Source organism: Gossypium arboreum, chromosome 8 (assembly GCF_025698485.1).
Source record: "Gossypium arboreum isolate Shixiya-1 chromosome 8, ASM2569848v2, whole genome shotgun sequence".
NCBI classification, from domain to species: Eukaryota; Viridiplantae; Streptophyta; class Magnoliopsida; order Malvales; family Malvaceae; genus Gossypium; species Gossypium arboreum.
The window spans coordinates 9484643-9502899 of record NC_069077.1 but is presented as its reverse complement, the minus strand read 5'-3'; the positions used below and the strand labels follow the sequence as shown (position 1 = coordinate 9502899).

The 18257-nt window shown below is 33.6% G+C and overlaps 1 protein-coding gene, 2 long non-coding RNA genes and 1 pseudogene across 3 annotated transcripts; 3 read left to right on the top strand and 1 right to left on the bottom strand.

Annotated features, from left to right (window-relative positions):
* Positions 1 to 2361: 2361 nt before the first annotated feature.
* Positions 2362 to 3462, top strand: LOC108468129 (uncharacterized). The gene is made up of 2 exons (XR_001868968.2): positions 2362 to 2643; positions 2734 to 3462. It is a non-coding gene; the product is annotated as an uncharacterized LOC108468129 (long non-coding RNA).
* LOC108468130 (uncharacterized) lies at positions 2454 to 3073 on the bottom strand. Its single transcript, XR_001868969.2, has 2 exons — positions 2936 to 3073; positions 2454 to 2854 (listed from the first exon to the last, which is right to left on the bottom strand). It is a non-coding gene; the product is annotated as an uncharacterized LOC108468130 (long non-coding RNA).
* A 1361-nt stretch (positions 3463 to 4823) lies between the features above and the next one.
* Positions 4824 to 9546, top strand: LOC108469239 (probable copper-transporting ATPase HMA5). The gene is made up of 2 exons (XM_053018194.1): positions 4824 to 5462; positions 6715 to 9546. Exons 1-2 carry the CDS (start codon positions 5172 to 5174, stop codon positions 6889 to 6891), a joined length of 468 nt encoding a protein of 155 aa, XP_052874154.1. The 5' UTR covers positions 4824 to 5171; the 3' UTR covers positions 6892 to 9546.
* Positions 6948 to 16660, top strand: LOC128279282 (probable copper-transporting ATPase HMA5; annotated as a pseudogene).
* Positions 16661 to 18257: the final 1597 nt, after the last annotated feature.

Genomic DNA, 18257 nt, shown 5'->3' with positions numbered 1-18257 from the left:
TTTTCAAACATTTGTATCATATAATATTCAAGTTAGAATCTAATCAAATTCATACCTAATTTAATCCATTTTAGCTAGTTTTTAAACACTTAAACATCAATTTAACATGCCATAATAAAACTTCAAACACAAACATATATTCATATGTATATATCAAACCATTATTAAATTTATAATTTCATTTACAATCAAACCACAAAATAATTATTATTTAGACACTATTTTTGGATTTAAAAGTGAGAATCGACTTTGATTTTGAAAATGAAAACGAACATGAAAGTCACCACCAATATTTTTGTTTAGGTGTGATCAGATCACCAAGAATTTTGGTCATTTTAATAAAACATTTCGATTTACTAAAACAACGATTTTGGTCTACGAAATTTGAAAAAACGAATTCGGAAGTCGGTTACGTACGAGAAAAGATTAACACCCTTGTAACGCTCAAAATTGGTACCTAATTAATTAAGTGTTGTCCTTATGTCTAGATTTTAGAAAAAAATTTGAAATACGATTCCCTTTTAAAACATTTGTATAATTCAAGTTGGTCGTCAAAATTCTCTCGTTTTAAAAGTATGCAACATCATATCAAGCACGATTGGACACAATCCTTTATACCTTCAAAAATACGATTGATTTTTGACTTTCAAAAACTTGTACGTCAAAAATTATAAAAGAATATTCAAATATTTAGTCTGACGAAAAATCATACCCAACACGATAGGACATGATTCCCCGAATTTTCAAACATTGAATACTGCCTTATTTTAGAATCTTTGGGTAAAGAAAATCAAAAATTAACTCAAAATCCATTTATTTGTTTTAAAATAAGATGGTATAATTAAAGGGTTACAAAGGAACATTTGTATGAAGAAGGATTAATAAACATGAGATAATACACACACATAAAGTGCAATAAACCACAATCAATAAATCCAACAATTAAATACAATTATTCTAATAAAAATGTGACCAAATTTTTAAGCATGGATGGAGAACAATAAATAAAACAATGAATAAATAATATACAACAACAATAAATATGAAACAATATAAAACAAACAAAAAAGCATGTACAAAACAAAATGAAAATTAAAAGTCAATGTGGGTGAGACAATTTAAAATAGTGATGAACGAATGACCACATAATATACATGATATATGAATGGATGATTTGATGAATTTGTAATAATTTGGGTAAAAAAAAAACTAGGGATATATATAATCATTGAAATACATATTATATAATGAAGATTTTAAATCAAATAGTATACTGAAGTGTTAAAAAACATTTGTTAAAATACATACAACAAAGGAAAATTCAAATAATATATAAAATATGAAAGGATAGCAAAAATGCATAATAAAATATATTAGGAAATACACATAATAAGTTTACAAAACATATATCTACATAAGTAAATTTAGAAGTAATTATTTGTAAAAACAATATGGAATTAATAATGCATATAAAATTAACATTTCCATAAATTATATATATAACAAATTTTAAAAATATAATCATATATACAAAAGAAAAAAACTATATTTACAAAATACATAAATTTAGTGATGTATATGGATCAAACATATGTTCCAATAATATATATATATATATATACAGAGAATTTTGAAACAAATTTTATATGACATAATTTTACACATAACCAATTAATTTAGATTAATGATACATATAAATAATACAAACATAAATATAATAATATATGGAGGTATATGATATAAATAAAATATAATTTTAAATATGGTTAAAAAAATTATACACTTAAATAAACTTAAAGGACAGTATACATACATCGAAAATTTTTACATATAATGATGTGAAATCAATAACACGGGAGTAAAAAATAATTTAATATGAATTATATATCATAATATGAAGTTTAATACCATGTAAACCTTCAAACATAAAAATGTACATATAAAAGATTTTTACATTCATGAATCGTAAAGTTAAACAAATTAAAACATACATACATATATATATACACTAATGAAAGTGCTTAAACAATGCAAGGTTAATGAAATAATCCATGATAATATGTCCAAAGATATATAACAAATGAATTTCTTTGAAAAAAATAAAAAATAATATAAAGAATAAAAACTTGAGCTAAAAAACTCAATTGAAGCAAAAATAAAATTAAACGGATAATTTGCAAATAAATAACAACTGTTAAACAACCTGAAGGACTAAAATACAATGCGCATAAACCAATAGGGATTAAAAAAAAATAAACCATCTAATGTGGACTAAATTGAGTATACGCACAAATTCTAGGGATAATTTAAAAGAATCAAAGAAAATATAAATAGGGCCTAAATAGATGGCGGCACAAATGGGGAGGACTAAACGCAAAAATTCCCCTTTTAAAGTGAGAATGCGTGGATCAAGCCAACGCATTGATTTCCCTCCCCCCTCTTTTAATGGTGCCTTTTGAATTTTCATTAAAACCTTTATCATTATTATTATTTTTTTTACCTTACAAATCCCTTTTCTAAACAAACCCCAAAAGTCTCAACCCCCTCTGTTAGGGTTTCACCCAAACATGACGCCGGACCACCACCATATCTGGTTGCCGACGGTGCGAAAAAATGGCCTAAGACCATGACCACGAAGCCCTGGTAAGTGAGCTCCCTTTCTTTGTTCTCATACATCAATAAAAAAGATAAAAAAAGAAGATGAAAACAACTTGAAATCCTGTTTTGCTTTAGAAAATAAAAGGGAGAGTTTTATCACACAAGAAAGCAAAGGGCCTCAACCCCATTTCGGGTCCGAATCCAAAGACGGGGGAAATCTCCGATGGCACGGCCACGAGGTAAGTCCCTCTCCTCTCTTAGTTGCGTGTAAAAAAAGAAAATGTCACAAGAAAATCAAAATAGACTAAAAATAAAGAAAATCCAGAAATCAAATCACCTTTTTGAAATAGCCTTCTTTTTGGATTAATACTCTCTGCTTCTTTTCTTTCCAAAAAATCCCCCCTTTTTTGCATTCGCTTTTTTCTTTGGCTTTATAGCCAAGAATATTACAAATACATTATCCATGTTCTACTGCTTCTGCTTTGCGTGTTTCTCTTTCGTTTTGTAGGGCTAAGCGGGATCAACGGAAAGGGAGCAGGTAGTGGTACAGGCGATGGGACGGGGCGCCTATCTCGGGCGTTGAACGCGCTGACAGCACGTGAGGAGCAGCGCCTAATGTGCTGGTATGAAACCCTAGGGTTTCCTGGTTTAGTCTTTTAGGCCTATTGGGGCCCCCAATAGAAATTGGGTCAGATTTTTTTTAAAATGGATTTGGGTTTATTGGGCTTGGATTTGTAAAATGGACTGTTAACAATTATTTTTTGGGTTGTTGGGCCTCGGGCAAATTTGGGCCTCTACAAATATAATAGACACAATTGAATATTTAAAACCACATTTATTCATACTATGACATTAGCCATACAATACTCAATTCATGAATACATCATTATATACCATAATCAATTTTCATTACTTACTATATAATAGTTTTCCATTCCACATATTATTTAAATAATGACACTATCCATTCTACATTCAATTCATGAGTTCCATGTATTTACAATATATTTCACATTCTATTTCAATTCATTATTTTAATTCCATTGTGAGATGTTGGCTTGAAGAAGAGATTAAGCAATCACTGCTAATTGATGATAATTTTCATTAGGATGATGCTCGCTTTATTTTTAAACTTATGTTCAACAAAAAAAAAAAAAAAGATGAGATTTAATTCATTAATATTGTGAAAAATAAATATAAAATTTTTAAAATTAATTAATAAATTAAATATAACATGAATTTTGTAAGAAAACAATATGAATTGAATTAATGAAAATATATTTTTATAAAGAATTTGTCATAAATTAATTTTTTTCATTCCAAATTTGTCCATATATAAACAAAACATAATAAAATTTGTCCAAAATTGTTTCTATATTTTTATGAGGAATTTGTTTTGAATTAAATTTTTAAATGAGTTATACACGGTAGATTATTATGGTAACAAATGACAATTTATAAATTGTGCCATATAAGAATTGTTTCCTTTTGTGTAATCTCATATTATTATAATATATATATATAAAATATTTGTTATTATGTCAGTGGAGTTTTAGACTTCAAATGCAATGTTAGGGAGTTGATAAGTGTTTTATATAGGGTATATTAGATATATTAAATATGCTCTAAGATTTTGTACTCCTCGAATATTTAGAATTTAGTCATTTTACTTTTATTATAAGGCATTTACTCTCTCTACTTTTTAGATTTAAAAAGCAAGTTGAATTGTTAACATCTTTAAATTTTTTTGTTAAATTTAAGATCATTATATCGTCATTTTTTAGTTACATAGTTATCAAATGAATTTTTTTTAATTTCAAAATATCATACTAATAAAATTAACCAAAAAATAAGATGTTAATTATTGGATTTAAATTTGAAATATAAAAATAGAATAATTAAATTTCAGAAAATAAAAATATAAAGATTAAAATTAAAATTTATTAGACTTATATAGTATATTTGAACAAATTTTAAACCAAGAAATGCAACAGTTTGAACCAATTGAGAAATGGGCAAAGCGCAAAATGTTCCGTTCACACGCCGAAAAGTACAAAACTAGGGGACGTAGCCCTGATGCGAATACGGCCCCACTTTATCCGATGTGCGAGCATATGAAAATTCCACGTTGTAAAATTTGCCTTCACGGTCCCCAGACGACGTTTTGACCGTCTTCTCACAATCCTATAAATTACGCTGCATGGTACCCTTTTCAACTTGTATTAGCCTTGTTTGAAAAATAAATAAATTAAATCTTGATATAGTTGCTTTGCTTTTGCTTCTCTTAAACTGAGTTCCAAGCAAAACCCTTTTCTGTTTTTCCTCTGATTTCGCTAAGGTCTTCTTTGGGTAGTTTGAGATTTGAGTTTTTCATCATACTATGTCTTCTCAATCTTCTAAGGAATCAGTTCATGATTTCACTGTTAAGGTTCATTTTGGGTTTAATTCAAATTTATACCCCCATAGATTCAATTTAAATTGTCTTTCATTTATCTCACTGGGTTTTGTTTTTTTTTTTTTTGGCTGTTCAGGATGCAAGAGGGAATGATGTTGATGTGGCAAGAAGTTTGACGATGGCGATAAAGTTGTTAGCTTCGTCATGCGTAAGGAAGGAGAGTTCTGGGGATTTGTCACCAAGGCCTCATTATCCATCGATTCCCAAATACCCAAAAGGGGTTACGGCACAAGAAACGAGCTTGCAGGGATCAGAGGCGAAAGCTATGTTTTCAGTGATGGGGATGGCATGTTCGGCCTGCGCTGGCTCCGTCGAGAAGGCTATTAAGAGGCCTCCGGGAATTAAGGAAGCTGTTGTTGATGTTTTGAACAACAAGGCGCAAGTTATGTTCTACCCAAGTTTTGTTAACGTAAGTTTTTCTTAATTTATGTTTCGATAATTGAATTTCAGAACAACTAGCTTTTAATTCATCAAGTCGGATATTCAAATTAATTGCAGCCTTCTAAAGACATGCATGAATAGGACAAGAAAAATGTAACCTTTTTTTTGTTTGTTTGTGCAATGAAACAATTGTTTTCACTAAGCAACAAAAACAAGATTTGGTTCTCTGCTTTGACAAGTTTGACTTTATTGACTTTATTTCCACTTACCTTTGCTTGGGGAGGATAAGGAAGAAACAACTTAAAGTAGGCATGATTATGAACCCTTTGATTTTGACTTCTATTGATGCTTTACCGACAAATCTACAGGTTGCTGCAATTTGTTTTTGTGAATGGGGCCAGCTTGGTAGTGAGCCATGAAACCCCACCTTACGTGTTATATACTTAAATCCCAAGTACCACCCTTCAAATTTTAAGTCTACTCAAATTTGGCTTCTCATATTGTCAATCCAATGATTAGGATATTTATATATTTCATCAATTTAACTTCTATATTTGTTAAATTGTTTCATTGTCTCACGTTTCGTCTAGGTTAAATTGTTTTTATATTAGATTTTTATATAAAAATATAAAAAGACAATAGCGTCTAATATTTCTTATTTTTAAATGAATTTTTTAAATAATTTTTCAATTGAGTTTATGTTTAGTCTATTGTGTTACTAATTCTATTAATAACTTAAATATAATAACTATAGATATAATATTTTAAATTATTTTTATATCAAAATATAAAAATAAAAATAAAAACATTATTATAATAATATTTGGTAATTTTTTATTTTTAATAAATTTTAATTGAATTGATGTTGGATTAATTTGTGTTATTAATTCTGTCAGAAGTTTAAATATATTACGTATAGATATAATATTTAACTTTTTAAGTGAGCTGAGGGAAAACTAAGGGGAAAAAATATACTTCTACATCAAGAGCTATGCTTCATGTTGTTTACTGTTGGATGCTAATTTCCAAATGACAAAAAGGGTTGGACTGAAAGTTTTACTACAGCTTTTCTCATTGTTACAGATGCAAAAAGATATTACTTGATGACGTTAAGTGAATGAAGTAAAGCTTAAAAATGTATCCCACTAATTGTTCTTGCAGTTTCATTAGAAGGTGCAGGATTTAGCTCCTAACTTATTAGATGCAAGTTGGACTTGAATCTGTCTTGTTCTTTTGTTTTTTTATCTTGAACAAGGTTTTGAAATATTAAACATTTATAGGAAGAGAGCATTCGTGACGCCATTGAAGATGCTGGATTTCAAGCTGCATTGATCCAAGACGAGACCGACTATAAATCCGTTCAAGTCTGCCGTATTCGGATCAACGGAATGACATGCACTTCTTATCGACGGAATGACAGGCAGCTCCCGGTGTGCAAAAGGTCCAAGTGGCTTTAGCAAACGAAGAAGCACAGATTCATCATGATCCCAAAATCATAACCTGCAATCAACTCATGGAGAAAATAGAAGAGACCGGATTCGGAGCCGTACTTGTTAGTACTGGAGAAGACATGAGCAAGATCAATCTCCGTATCGACGGTGTAAGGACGGTTAACTCGATGAGAGTGCTTGAAAATTCCCTTCAAGCACTCCCTGGTGTTCAAGCTGTACAAATATCCCCTGAACTCAAAAAAATTGCAGTCTCATATAAACCAGCTATGACAGGACCAAGAAACTTCATCAAAGTAATAGATTCAACAGGTAGTAGCAGGCGTTTTAAGGCAACGATATATTCCGAAGGTGAAGGTGGTGGAAGGGAATCTCATAGAAAGGAAGAAATTAAGCAGTACTTCAGATCCTTCCTATGGAGCTTGATTTTCACTACTCCTGTATTTTTAACCTCCATGGTTTTCATGTATATCCCTGGAATTAAACATGGATTGGACACCAAAGAAGTGAATATGTTAACTATAGGTGAAGTCATAAGATGGGTGCTATCAACTCCGGTTCAGTTCATAATAGGGAGACGGTTTTACACCGGTTCTTATAAAGCATTACGCCATGGGTCCGCAAATATGGATGTTTTAATCGCATTGGGGACTAATACAGCTTACTTTTATTCTGTATACACTGTGATAAGAGCTGCTTCTTCTCCAGATTTTGAAGGTACTGATTTTTTTGAAACAAGTGCAATGCTTATCTCATTCATTTTACTTGGTAAATATCTTGAGGTTTTAGCTAAAGGAAAAACATCAGAAGCCATTGCTAAGCTTATGAACCTTGCAACTGAGACAGCAATGTTGTTGAGTTTAGATGAAGAAGGAAATATGATAGGTGAAGAAGAAATCGATAGTCGAATGATACAAAAGAATGATATTATCAAAATCCTACCTGGTGCAAAAGTAGCTTCAGATGGTTTTGTTTTGTGGGGGCAAAGTCATATAAATGAAAGCTTGATAACCGGAGAAGCACGACCGGTGGCAAAAAGGAAAGGCAATACGGTTATCGGAGATACGGTTAATGAGAATGGAGTATTGCATATTAAAGCAACAAAGGTTGGTTCAGAAAGTGCACTTGCACAGATTGCTCATCTTGTTGAATCTGCTTAAATGGACAAAGCTCCTGTACAGAAGTTTGCTGATCGAATTTCCAAATATTTCGTGCCTCTGGTGAGTCAAGTCAAGAGAGTCCTTTTAGGATTGTTTCCATAAATTTGGTTTTAAGCTACTTGTTCTTGTTGTTGTCTTCAACAGGCGATCATGCTTTCGTTTTCAACGTGGCTTGCATGGTTTTTAGCTGGAAAGTTCCATGGTACCTTGAATCATGGATACCATCTTCGATGGATAGTTTCGAGCTGGCACTTCAATTTGGAATTTCAGTGATGGTCATAGCTTGTCCATGTGCCTTGGGGCTTGTAACCCCTATTGCTGTTATGGTCGGTACTGGTGTCAGTGCATCTCTAGGTGTATTAATCGAAGGTAGTCAAGCATTGGAAGGTGCACATAAGGTAAATTGCATTGTATTCGACAAGAGAGGAACTCTCACGGTCGAAAAGCCGATCGTTGTTAACACAAGATTGTTGAAAAACGTGGTGTTACATGAATTCTACGAGCTTGTTGCTACAACTGAGGCAAATAGTGAGCATCCTTTAGCCAAAGCCATTATCGAGTATGCCAAGAAGTTCAGAGAAGATGAAGAGAACCCTGCATGGCTAGAAGCACGTGACTTCGTCTCTATAACAGGACATGGAGTGAAAGCCATTGTTAGGGACAAGGAAATAATTGTGGGAAACAAGAGCTTAATGTTGGAAAACAACATTGTTATTCCAGTTGATGCTCAAGACATGTTAACCGAAACGGAATCAATGGCTCAAACCGGCATTTTAGTATCGATAGATGGTGAAGTAACGGGAGTTCTCGCCATATTCGATCCAGTGAAACCAGGTGGACAAAAAGTTATTTCCATTCTCAAGTCAATGAATGTAAGAAGCATCATGGTGACTGGTGATAATTGGGGAACTGCAAGTTCCATTGCTAGTCAAATTAGCATTGAAACTGTTGTTGCAGAAGCTAAACTCGAACAAAAAGCGAGAAAGTAAAAGAGTTACAAGCGGAAGGTTATGCTGTGGCAATGATAGGGGATGGCATCAATGATTTGCCGGCACTTGAAGCAACCGATGTCGGTATGGCAATCGGTGCAGGAACAGATATTGCAATAGAGGCAGCTGATATAGTTCTGATGAAGAGTAACTTAGAGGATGTGATCACAGCCATACACCTTTCTAAGAAAACATTTTCTCATATTTGCCTGAACTATATTTGGGCATTTGGGTATAATATGCTTGGGATCCCAATAGCTGCAGGGTCTCTATTTCCACCAACTGGATTTCGTTTACCTCTATAGATTGCTGGAGCTGCCATGGTTGCTTCCTCTGTCAGTGTTGTTTGCTGCTAACTCTTGTTAATGTTAGAGTTAGTTATGAATTGTTATTTTGGTGCAATAGTTGTTAAGCCGTTAAGGGAAAGTTAGTCAGTAGCAGTTCTCTATAAATAACAGTTGTAAAGTTCAAAGAAAAGCTGGATATGAAATACACAGTATACTATCTCTTTCATTCGTTTCTTCTTTAGTTTCTATTTAAGATAGTTCTTATCTTAGGTTTTATCATGGTATCAGTCGCCTAGTTCCTGGTGCTTTTGCTTCTTTTCGTCTTACGCTCATGGATCCATTTATTGCATCTCCGACTGGTGGTGCTACTGCTCCTTTCTCCACTTCACGTTTAGTGCATAGTTTTCCTCGTCATGAAATAATTAATTTGGATAAGACGAACTGTGTTCAATGACAACTTCAAGTTCGTTTAATTGTTGAAGCTATGATCTTCAAGGTTTCTTGGACGGTTCTGTTCCTGCTCTGCCGAAGGTGGTGGCTACACCGGATGGTACTCTCGCTCCGAATCCGGAAGCGATTCTGTTCCAACAACAGGGATAAGTTGCTGGCATTGTGGCTTCTCTCTACGGTTAATTCTTCTCTGCTCTCTTATTTCATTTCTACTAAAACTGCGAGTAATATTTAGAGTGCTGCGAGTCATTTGTTTGTAGCTTCATCCATCGAGAAGGTGTCTCAGATCCGGCATGATCTCCATGCGGTCCGGAAAGGTGGATTCGCTGTCAAAGAGTATGTATCACGCATCAAGACTCTGTGTGCTCTTCTAGAGGTGTCGGGTTTGGCTGTTTTTGAGGCAGAGAAAGTAGAGGTACTCCTTGGTGGTATTTCTTCTGATTTCGATTCTGTGTTTATGTTAGTTTCAGGCTCGTCGGAGCCGTTATCGTTTCAAAAACTTGTTGATATATTGATGGCCATTGAGAATCGCCAAACACAGGTTGCAAGGGATGTCCCAATGGTTACGCATGTTGTTAAAACTCCTGTTGCGGTTGCTGAGTATGATTCTCGTGTTGTGCATGGTGAGAGGTCATCGACTGGATCTCGTGGTGGCCGTGGTTTCCATCCTAGAGTGCAGTGTCAGATATGTAATCGGCTCGGCCATGTTACGCAGTGTTGCTACTATCAGTTTGACAGAGAGTTTGATACTTCCTCTTTTAGTCATGATGCTCTGGCCGTTGGTGGTGAGTATCGTTCTCGGGCGTTCCCTCCAGTGCAACGTGTTGAAGGAAGGCAGTGGATATGGCAGAATCATTCTACTACGCTTGCGTTTGGATCTGCATAGCATGGTAGGCAGTATGTGTCAACTGGGCAGCATGGTGGGCCATATGCGCCCCGTGTGTATGCACCTGGGCCTTATGCCCGTCCTAGCAGGCAATTTGTAGATCGTGCGGCCCAGTATGATCTGGGTCAGATGCAGTATGCTCCTACGCCAAATGTTATTGGCCGAATGCCTGGGCCACATGGCCCTCCCGATTAGCGTCATGGGCCGGTTCCTGGTGCTCAGCCCGTGCCTCAAGATTCTCTTGGTTCTCTTGTTGCGAATTTTGTGGGCGTCCCGACTGCTCCGCTTAAGGTCCCGTGGCGTACAAAACATCATGCTCGATTTTTTGATATTGATAATTCTCAGGATATTGGATTGCCTCGTATTCTCGATTTTCGTGTTTCTAATTTTTCGGACATATCCCAGTATGACTCGAGTTTTGGCAGTGTGGATCCTTATGTTCCCACACCAGTCGGGACTACATCGTGGTGCCCGGACTCTGGTGCTTCTCATCATATTTGCCAGAATGCAGCAGATTTAAATGCTCCTACTCCTTATTCAGGTATATCTGAACTTTTAATAGGCAATGGGGTTATTTCTAAAATGTTGTCTGTAGGAGATACGATTCTTTCTTCAAATTCAAAGCTCTTGCGGTTGACTAATGTGTTGTGTGTTCCAAGTATTCGCAAGAATCTCTTATCTATGTCGTAGTTTGCTCAGGACAACAATGTGTTTTTGGAATTTCACCCCTCTTATTGTGTCATTAAGGACATCAAGACGCATGAAATCTTGTTGCGGGGCCAAGTTCGTGATAGGCTCTATCATTTCTCAGTTGCTTCCCCTGTCTCATCTGCTCAAGTGGCTGAGGCTCATAATGTTGATGTTCAAGATTCCTCATTGATCCCTGATGATTTCACGCTATGGCATAATCGACTTGGTCATCCGTCGGCTAGGATTTTTAATGATGTTTTAAATAAATATGGAATTGTTTCTAATAAAAAGACTCTCACTAATGTTTGTATTGCATGTCAGAAGGGCAAGTCTCATAAACTGCCGTTTTCTAAGTCCAATACTGAGTATGTGGAGTTGTTTGAATTAGTTGTATCTGATTTGTGGGGTCCGGCATCTGTTGCCTGTGAAAGAAATTTGTACTATGTTTCCTTTGTAGACATGTACAGTCGGTTTACGTGGGTTTACTTGATTAAACGTAAGTCTCAAGCACTAGACTGTTTTCTTCAATTTCAGAAATTGGTAGCTACTCAGTTTGGCAAGCAAATTAAGAAGTTTCAAAGCGATTGGGGTGGGGAGTTTCATGTTTTTGCGTCAGTCCTTGCTGATCAAGGGATTTTACATCGTTTATCTTGCCCGCACACTTTTGAACAAAATAGAGTGGCTGAGCGTAAGTATCGACATATCGTGGAAATTGGTCTAACCTTACTTGCTCAAGCTAATCTTCCTATGAAACATTGGGGTTATGCGTTCAGCAGTGCTGTTCATCTTATTAATAGACTGCCTACTTCTGTTCTACAGGGTCATACATCGTATCAAAGACTGTATGGGTGTGTTCCCCAATATGCTCATCTCCAGATTTTTGGATGCTGTTGTTTTCCGTACCTATGCCTATTCTTACGTCATAAGCTAGATTTTCATTCTCAACCTTGTACATTTTTAGGTTATAGCTCTCAACATAAGGGTTATTTTTGTCTTACTCCAGAAGAGAAAGTGATTGTTTCTCGTCATGTTGTGTTTGATGAGCATCGATTCTTGTTTTTACCTCCGGTGTCGACTAATGCTGGTCACTCTATGCAAACTGTTACGTATGTTCCTCTTGTTCATACGTCCTCTTCCACACCTTCGAATCCTCCTGTCAGTTCTTCACAACTTCCTGTTGTTTCTTCACCGTCTCCTGTGCTTGAATCTGCTTGTGAGGCTGTTCGCTCTGCTTCTGATTCTCAATCTGCAACGTGTTCATTACCAGCAGCTGTGACTATTCAGTCTGGTGCTGCTAGTACGGGGAATGTAAGGGGTAGTTACTCTTCCACTTCGGTGTCTTCTGAGCAGTCAATCCCGTTAAAGGTGCCTTGTGTTTCTTCAAGATATACTCATGCTATGGTCACACGATCGAAGGTAGGAATTTTCAAGCCCAAGGTTTTAACTGCTGTAGCTGTTGATTTTGAGTCATGTTTTATTGAAGAGGCCCTTGCTCATCCGGACTGGAAGGTTGCTGTTCAAGCTGAATTTGATGCACTCATGGCTAATTCGACTTGGGACCTTGTACCTTCTCTTCCTAGACGGCGAGCGATCGAGTGCAAATGGTTATTCAAAATTAAGAGAAATCCTGACGGTTCTGTTAATCGACGAAAGGCTCACTTAGTTGCTAAAGGGTGTTCTCAAATACCAGGTTGTGATTTTACAGAAACCTTTAGTCTTATAGTTAAACCGGCTACTATTCGTATTATCTTGTCTATTGCTGTTTCAAGACGATGGCCCCTTCGTCAAGTCGATGTGAATAATGCATTCTTGAACGGGGATTTGGATAATGAAGTGTTCATGCAACGACCTTCGGGCTTTGTTCAATATGATTCTGCTGGGCAGCCTTTTGTCTGTTGATTGAAGAAGGCTTTGTATAGGCTTCGACAAGCCCCACGAGCATGGTTTGATAAACTCAAGCGGTTTCTTGTGTCTATTGGGTTTGTCGTATCAAAGTCTGATGCATCTCTCTTTATTCGTATTACGTCTGATTCCGTCTTATATGTCCTTGTATATGTCGATGATATAATTATCACTGGTAATGTCTCGACTGTTATTGCTAAATTTGTTGATCAGTTAAATGCTGAGTTTGCTCTCAAAGATATGGGTGATTTGCATTATTTTCTTGGAATTGAGGTTACCCCCTCGTCTACTGGGTGCCTTCAGTTATGTCAGAAGAAATATATTCGGGATCTTCTTGCTCGAAGTTCACTCTCCAATGCCAAATCGGTTCATATACCTATGATTTTCTCCTCTCGATTGTCCAAAAGTGATGGTGATCCGTTAAGTGATCCTACAAATACCAGAGTCTTGTCGAAGCCCTGCAGTTCGTTGTCCTTACTCGTCCTGGCATTGCTTATGTTGTTAATCATATTTGTCAATTCATGCACAACCCTTCTACGGTTCATATGGTTGCTTTGAAGCGAATATTACGATATTTATGTGGTACGCTTGATTATGGTGTTGTCTTTCGCCCTTCTACCCGGTTGTTTCTTGTGGGATATGCTGATGCTAAATGGGGGTTGGATTTTGGTGACCGCCGTTCTACGTCTGGCTACTGTGTGTATTTTGGATACTCGCCAGTTTTGTGGTGCTCCAAAAAGCAACAAGTCGTCTCTCGCTTTACGGTTGAAGCAGAATACCAGAGTCTTGCTGCAGCTACTAGTGATGTCACTTGGTTGCTCTCTCTACTTCAGGAGTTACAAGTTTCGTCTGCCGATACTCCTACTAACTAGTGTGATAGTTCTAGTGCCGTTGCCGTTGCTGCTAATCCTGTTCTTCATTCTAAGTTTAAGCATGTGGAGCTTGACTTGTTCTTTGTTCGGGAGAAGGTTGCCGCTGGTACCATTGTTGTTGGTAAGGTACCTGCCTGTGATGAAGTTGCTGACATTCTTACCAAGCCACTTTCCTTGGCGTGTTTTACTCGGTTTAGACAGTTTCTTAGGGTTTTTCCTGTCGAGCAGCTGGATGCATGTTAGAGTTAGTTATGAATTGTTATTCTGGTACAATAGTCGTTAAGTCGTTGAGGGAAAGCTAGTCAGTAGCAATTCTCTATAAATAACAGTTGTAAAGTTCAAAGAAAGGCTGGATATAAAATACACAGTATACTATCTTTTTAATTCGTTTCTTTTTTAGTTTCTATTCAAGATAGTTCTTATTTTAGGTTTTATCAGTTAAAGAATTACAAGAGACCCAAGAAGCTAGAAAACCTTGAAATTGGTGGAATACAGATTGAATAATAGATGATGAGAGTTCTATATATCCACATATATATATATATATATATATATATATATATGGGTTTGTTATTTAAGTTAATTTTAACAGGCTTGTTAGTGGGTTAAGCCTTGCCTAAGTTATATTTTAATTATTTACTATTTTCATGTTATGTTTTCCTAAACAAAGATATAGAAAGGAATATGTAATGAAATGCCTGGGATATTGTATTTGTCTAAAACTTTGGATTCTCTTTTCTCTCTTTTCTGTTAGCCTTCTTCTTTTCTTTATGGGATTTCATCAATTATCCTACATCAAATTGTATTCAGAGCACTCAAACTTTAATACACTTACATATGCATAATCTTGTAATCATATAAAAAATATAAATTTTATTCAACAAAAATATAACATATTGACAATAAAATAAGTTTAAACTCGTTGATATTGTGAAAATAAATATAAATATTTTTAAAATTAATTAATGCAATAAATATAAGTAAACAATATGTATTGAATTAATGGAAATATATTCTTATAAGGAAATTATCTTAAATTAATTTTTTCATTCCAAATTACAGCTTAAGTAGCCAAATTTCCGCCATTTTTATATTCAATTTAAGCTGGAATTTTGGCAGTTCAAGCAACTATAGATATACATATATGGCTATTTCTTCTAGAGGAAGAAAACAGTCTCTGAAATATCAGTGTCTATATACATATACACGTGAACTCCCTTTTTTTTTCTTACCATTTTCCTAGAAAATTCTAAGCATTCATAACATTAGTTTCACGGTGCATACCAAATATATATGAAGTTTTATTTCATTAACAAAAGTGTAAAAAAAATAATTATTCAAATTTTCCGTTTTTAATTTATATTTATCATAATACAAACTATTACAATTCTAAAATTAATTACAAATTTTAACAAGTAAATATAAAATTAAAATTAATATATTCAAAGCTGAATATAAAAACCTTAATTTTACAATTTCATATTTAATTTCCATATAAATATTTTTTATAAATATATGTTACATATAAAAGAATTCATCCATGGTGTATAATCTTAATATTTATAAGATGCAGAAGTTAAGAGACGAATGTGAGGGAGCAGGTAGGGGCCTTGACCCCTAAAATAAAAAAATTCAATTTAATCTTCTTATAAATAAAGAAACTATAAATTAATATATAATGAAATTACATTTTGACCCATTTAAATAAATTTTTAATTTAATTCTCTTATAAATAAAGAAAACAGTAAGATTGTATTTTAACCCCTCAAAATAAAAATGTTTAGTCCTTCAAAATAATCAAATTATAAAATTAATAAATAATAAATTTATATTTTAATCTATAAAAATTATAGTTAAATTTTGACTCTGTAAATTTGTCACTGCCGAATCGTAAATCAAATTGATTAACCAAGATAGAGTAAGAAAAGGAAACCAATTTGGCTATGTTGATTACAACGTAGTGACCAATCAATCATGTTTCCTTAAAAGTTTATTAAGTTTATTTTTATTTTATTTTGACGAAATAAGCGCAATTTCTATGTTTGCAAAGCCTTAGACTTTTGAGAATGGCATTAATAGAACAAATGGTAAATTTAGCAATTGGTTGAGCAGTGAACTAAACAATTCTTCACTTGGATATCCCAAGTTGGGATCTCAAATCAAAGATATTATTTTTTTTTTTATTTTTATACAGAAAGTTAACCACGTCAGGGAATGTATCATAACCATGTTAGAGGCAGTTGATATACTTTTGATGAAGAGTAACTTAGAGGATGTGATCATAGCAATACACCTTTCCAGGAAAACATATTCTCATATTCGCCTTAACTATATTTGGGCATTGGGGTATAATATACTTGGGATTCCAATAGCCACAAGGGCTCTATTTCCATCAAGTGGATTTCGTTTACCTCCATGGATTGCTGGAGCTGCCATGGCTGCTTCCTCTGTTAGTGTTGTTTGCTGCTCACTCTTGTTAAAGAATTACGAGAGACCCAAGAAGTTGGGAAACCTTGAGATTAGTGGAACACAGATTGAATAAATAGATGATGGGAATCCTATATATCCACATATATATGTATATGTATAGGTTAGGGATGTGAAATTTGGCAAACTAAATAATAAAGATATCATGAAAAGACTGGTTTTGCTAGGCTGCCAAATTATGTACACATGTTTGGTGTTATGATTTTCAGGATATAATTGTAGTTTCAAAGTTAGGCGAGCTTTGCATGAGGATGAAAGTATTTTTTTCCTTTTATAATACTAACTTTATCTGGTACGTGAGATAAAATATATAATTAATAAAATATATTTAAAAACTTAAAGTAGTAATAAAATATATAAATAAATTAATGCATGAAGTTTATTACGTTACATTCTATTACTGTATGAGTTGATAATTTATCGGTAAAAGTATTAAGGAAACCCTTGAATTTAGGACGGACTACATTTCGACCTCTTTATTGAAAAACAAGTAAAGTAATCCTTATACATTTAGAAATATACAAATTAATGAAAAACAAGTAAAGTAATCCTTATACATTTAGAAATATGCAAATTAACCTTTCCTTAAATTTTATCTTTTAAATAATTGATGTGAAACGTTAAATCCAAGTTGAAAATTATTTTTTATAGGTAAACTATAAAATTGTCACTCAATTATGCTTTTCATTATATTTTGGTTACCAAACTATTAGTTTTGATTTAGTCATTAAACTTTTGAATTAAATATCTTAGTCACTCTAAGCTTTTGTGATATTTTTTATTGGTCTAATAACAAATTTAGCCCTCTAATATTTACATATTCTATCATTTTGATCCTAAATATAAAATATTCAACAAATTTAGCCATCAATGTTTACAAAATTTATCATTTTAGTTCTAATTTAAAAAAACCAATGAATTGGCCCTCAATGTTTACAAAATTTTTCAATTTAGTCCTAACTCCGAAAATTAAAAAATATATATTTAAAAACAAATCATTTTTACCCCTTTATAGCCCATTGGCTAAATCATGTGAGATATTAAAATAAGAAAAAGAAGTACCCTCTTTCAAGTCACTTGCAACAATTTCTTTTGTTATAACTTAAGCTTCACACTAGACCAAACCAATTAATTTGGAACTTTTCTTGAATAATCCCGAACATATAATGTTTTTAATGCCTTTATTTTCTTTTGGATCTTAAATTCTTGTGTTTTATCTAAATTTTAAGAGTTTTTTTTGCAAGTGAGTGGAAAGATGGTACTCTTTTTTCTTATTTTAATATCTTACATGAATTTGTTGATAGGTTAGAAAGGGCTAAAATGAATTGCTTTTTTTAAAATATTTTTAAATTTTAGAGTTAGGACTAAATTGACAGATTTTATAAATGTTGAGGGCCAAATTTAATAAATTTTAGGATTAGATCTAAAATGAAAAATTTTGTAAACATTAAGGGCTAAATTTGTTGAATTTTTATATTTAAGATCAAAATGATAGAATGTATAAACATCGTAGGGCTAATTTTGTTACTAGACCAATAAAAAAAAGTCCACACTAACTCAAAGTGATGGAAATATTTAATTTTGAAAAGCTTAGTGATTAAATCAAAAAATTAATAGTTGAGTCAGCAAAAAAGAACAAAAGGCATAATTTG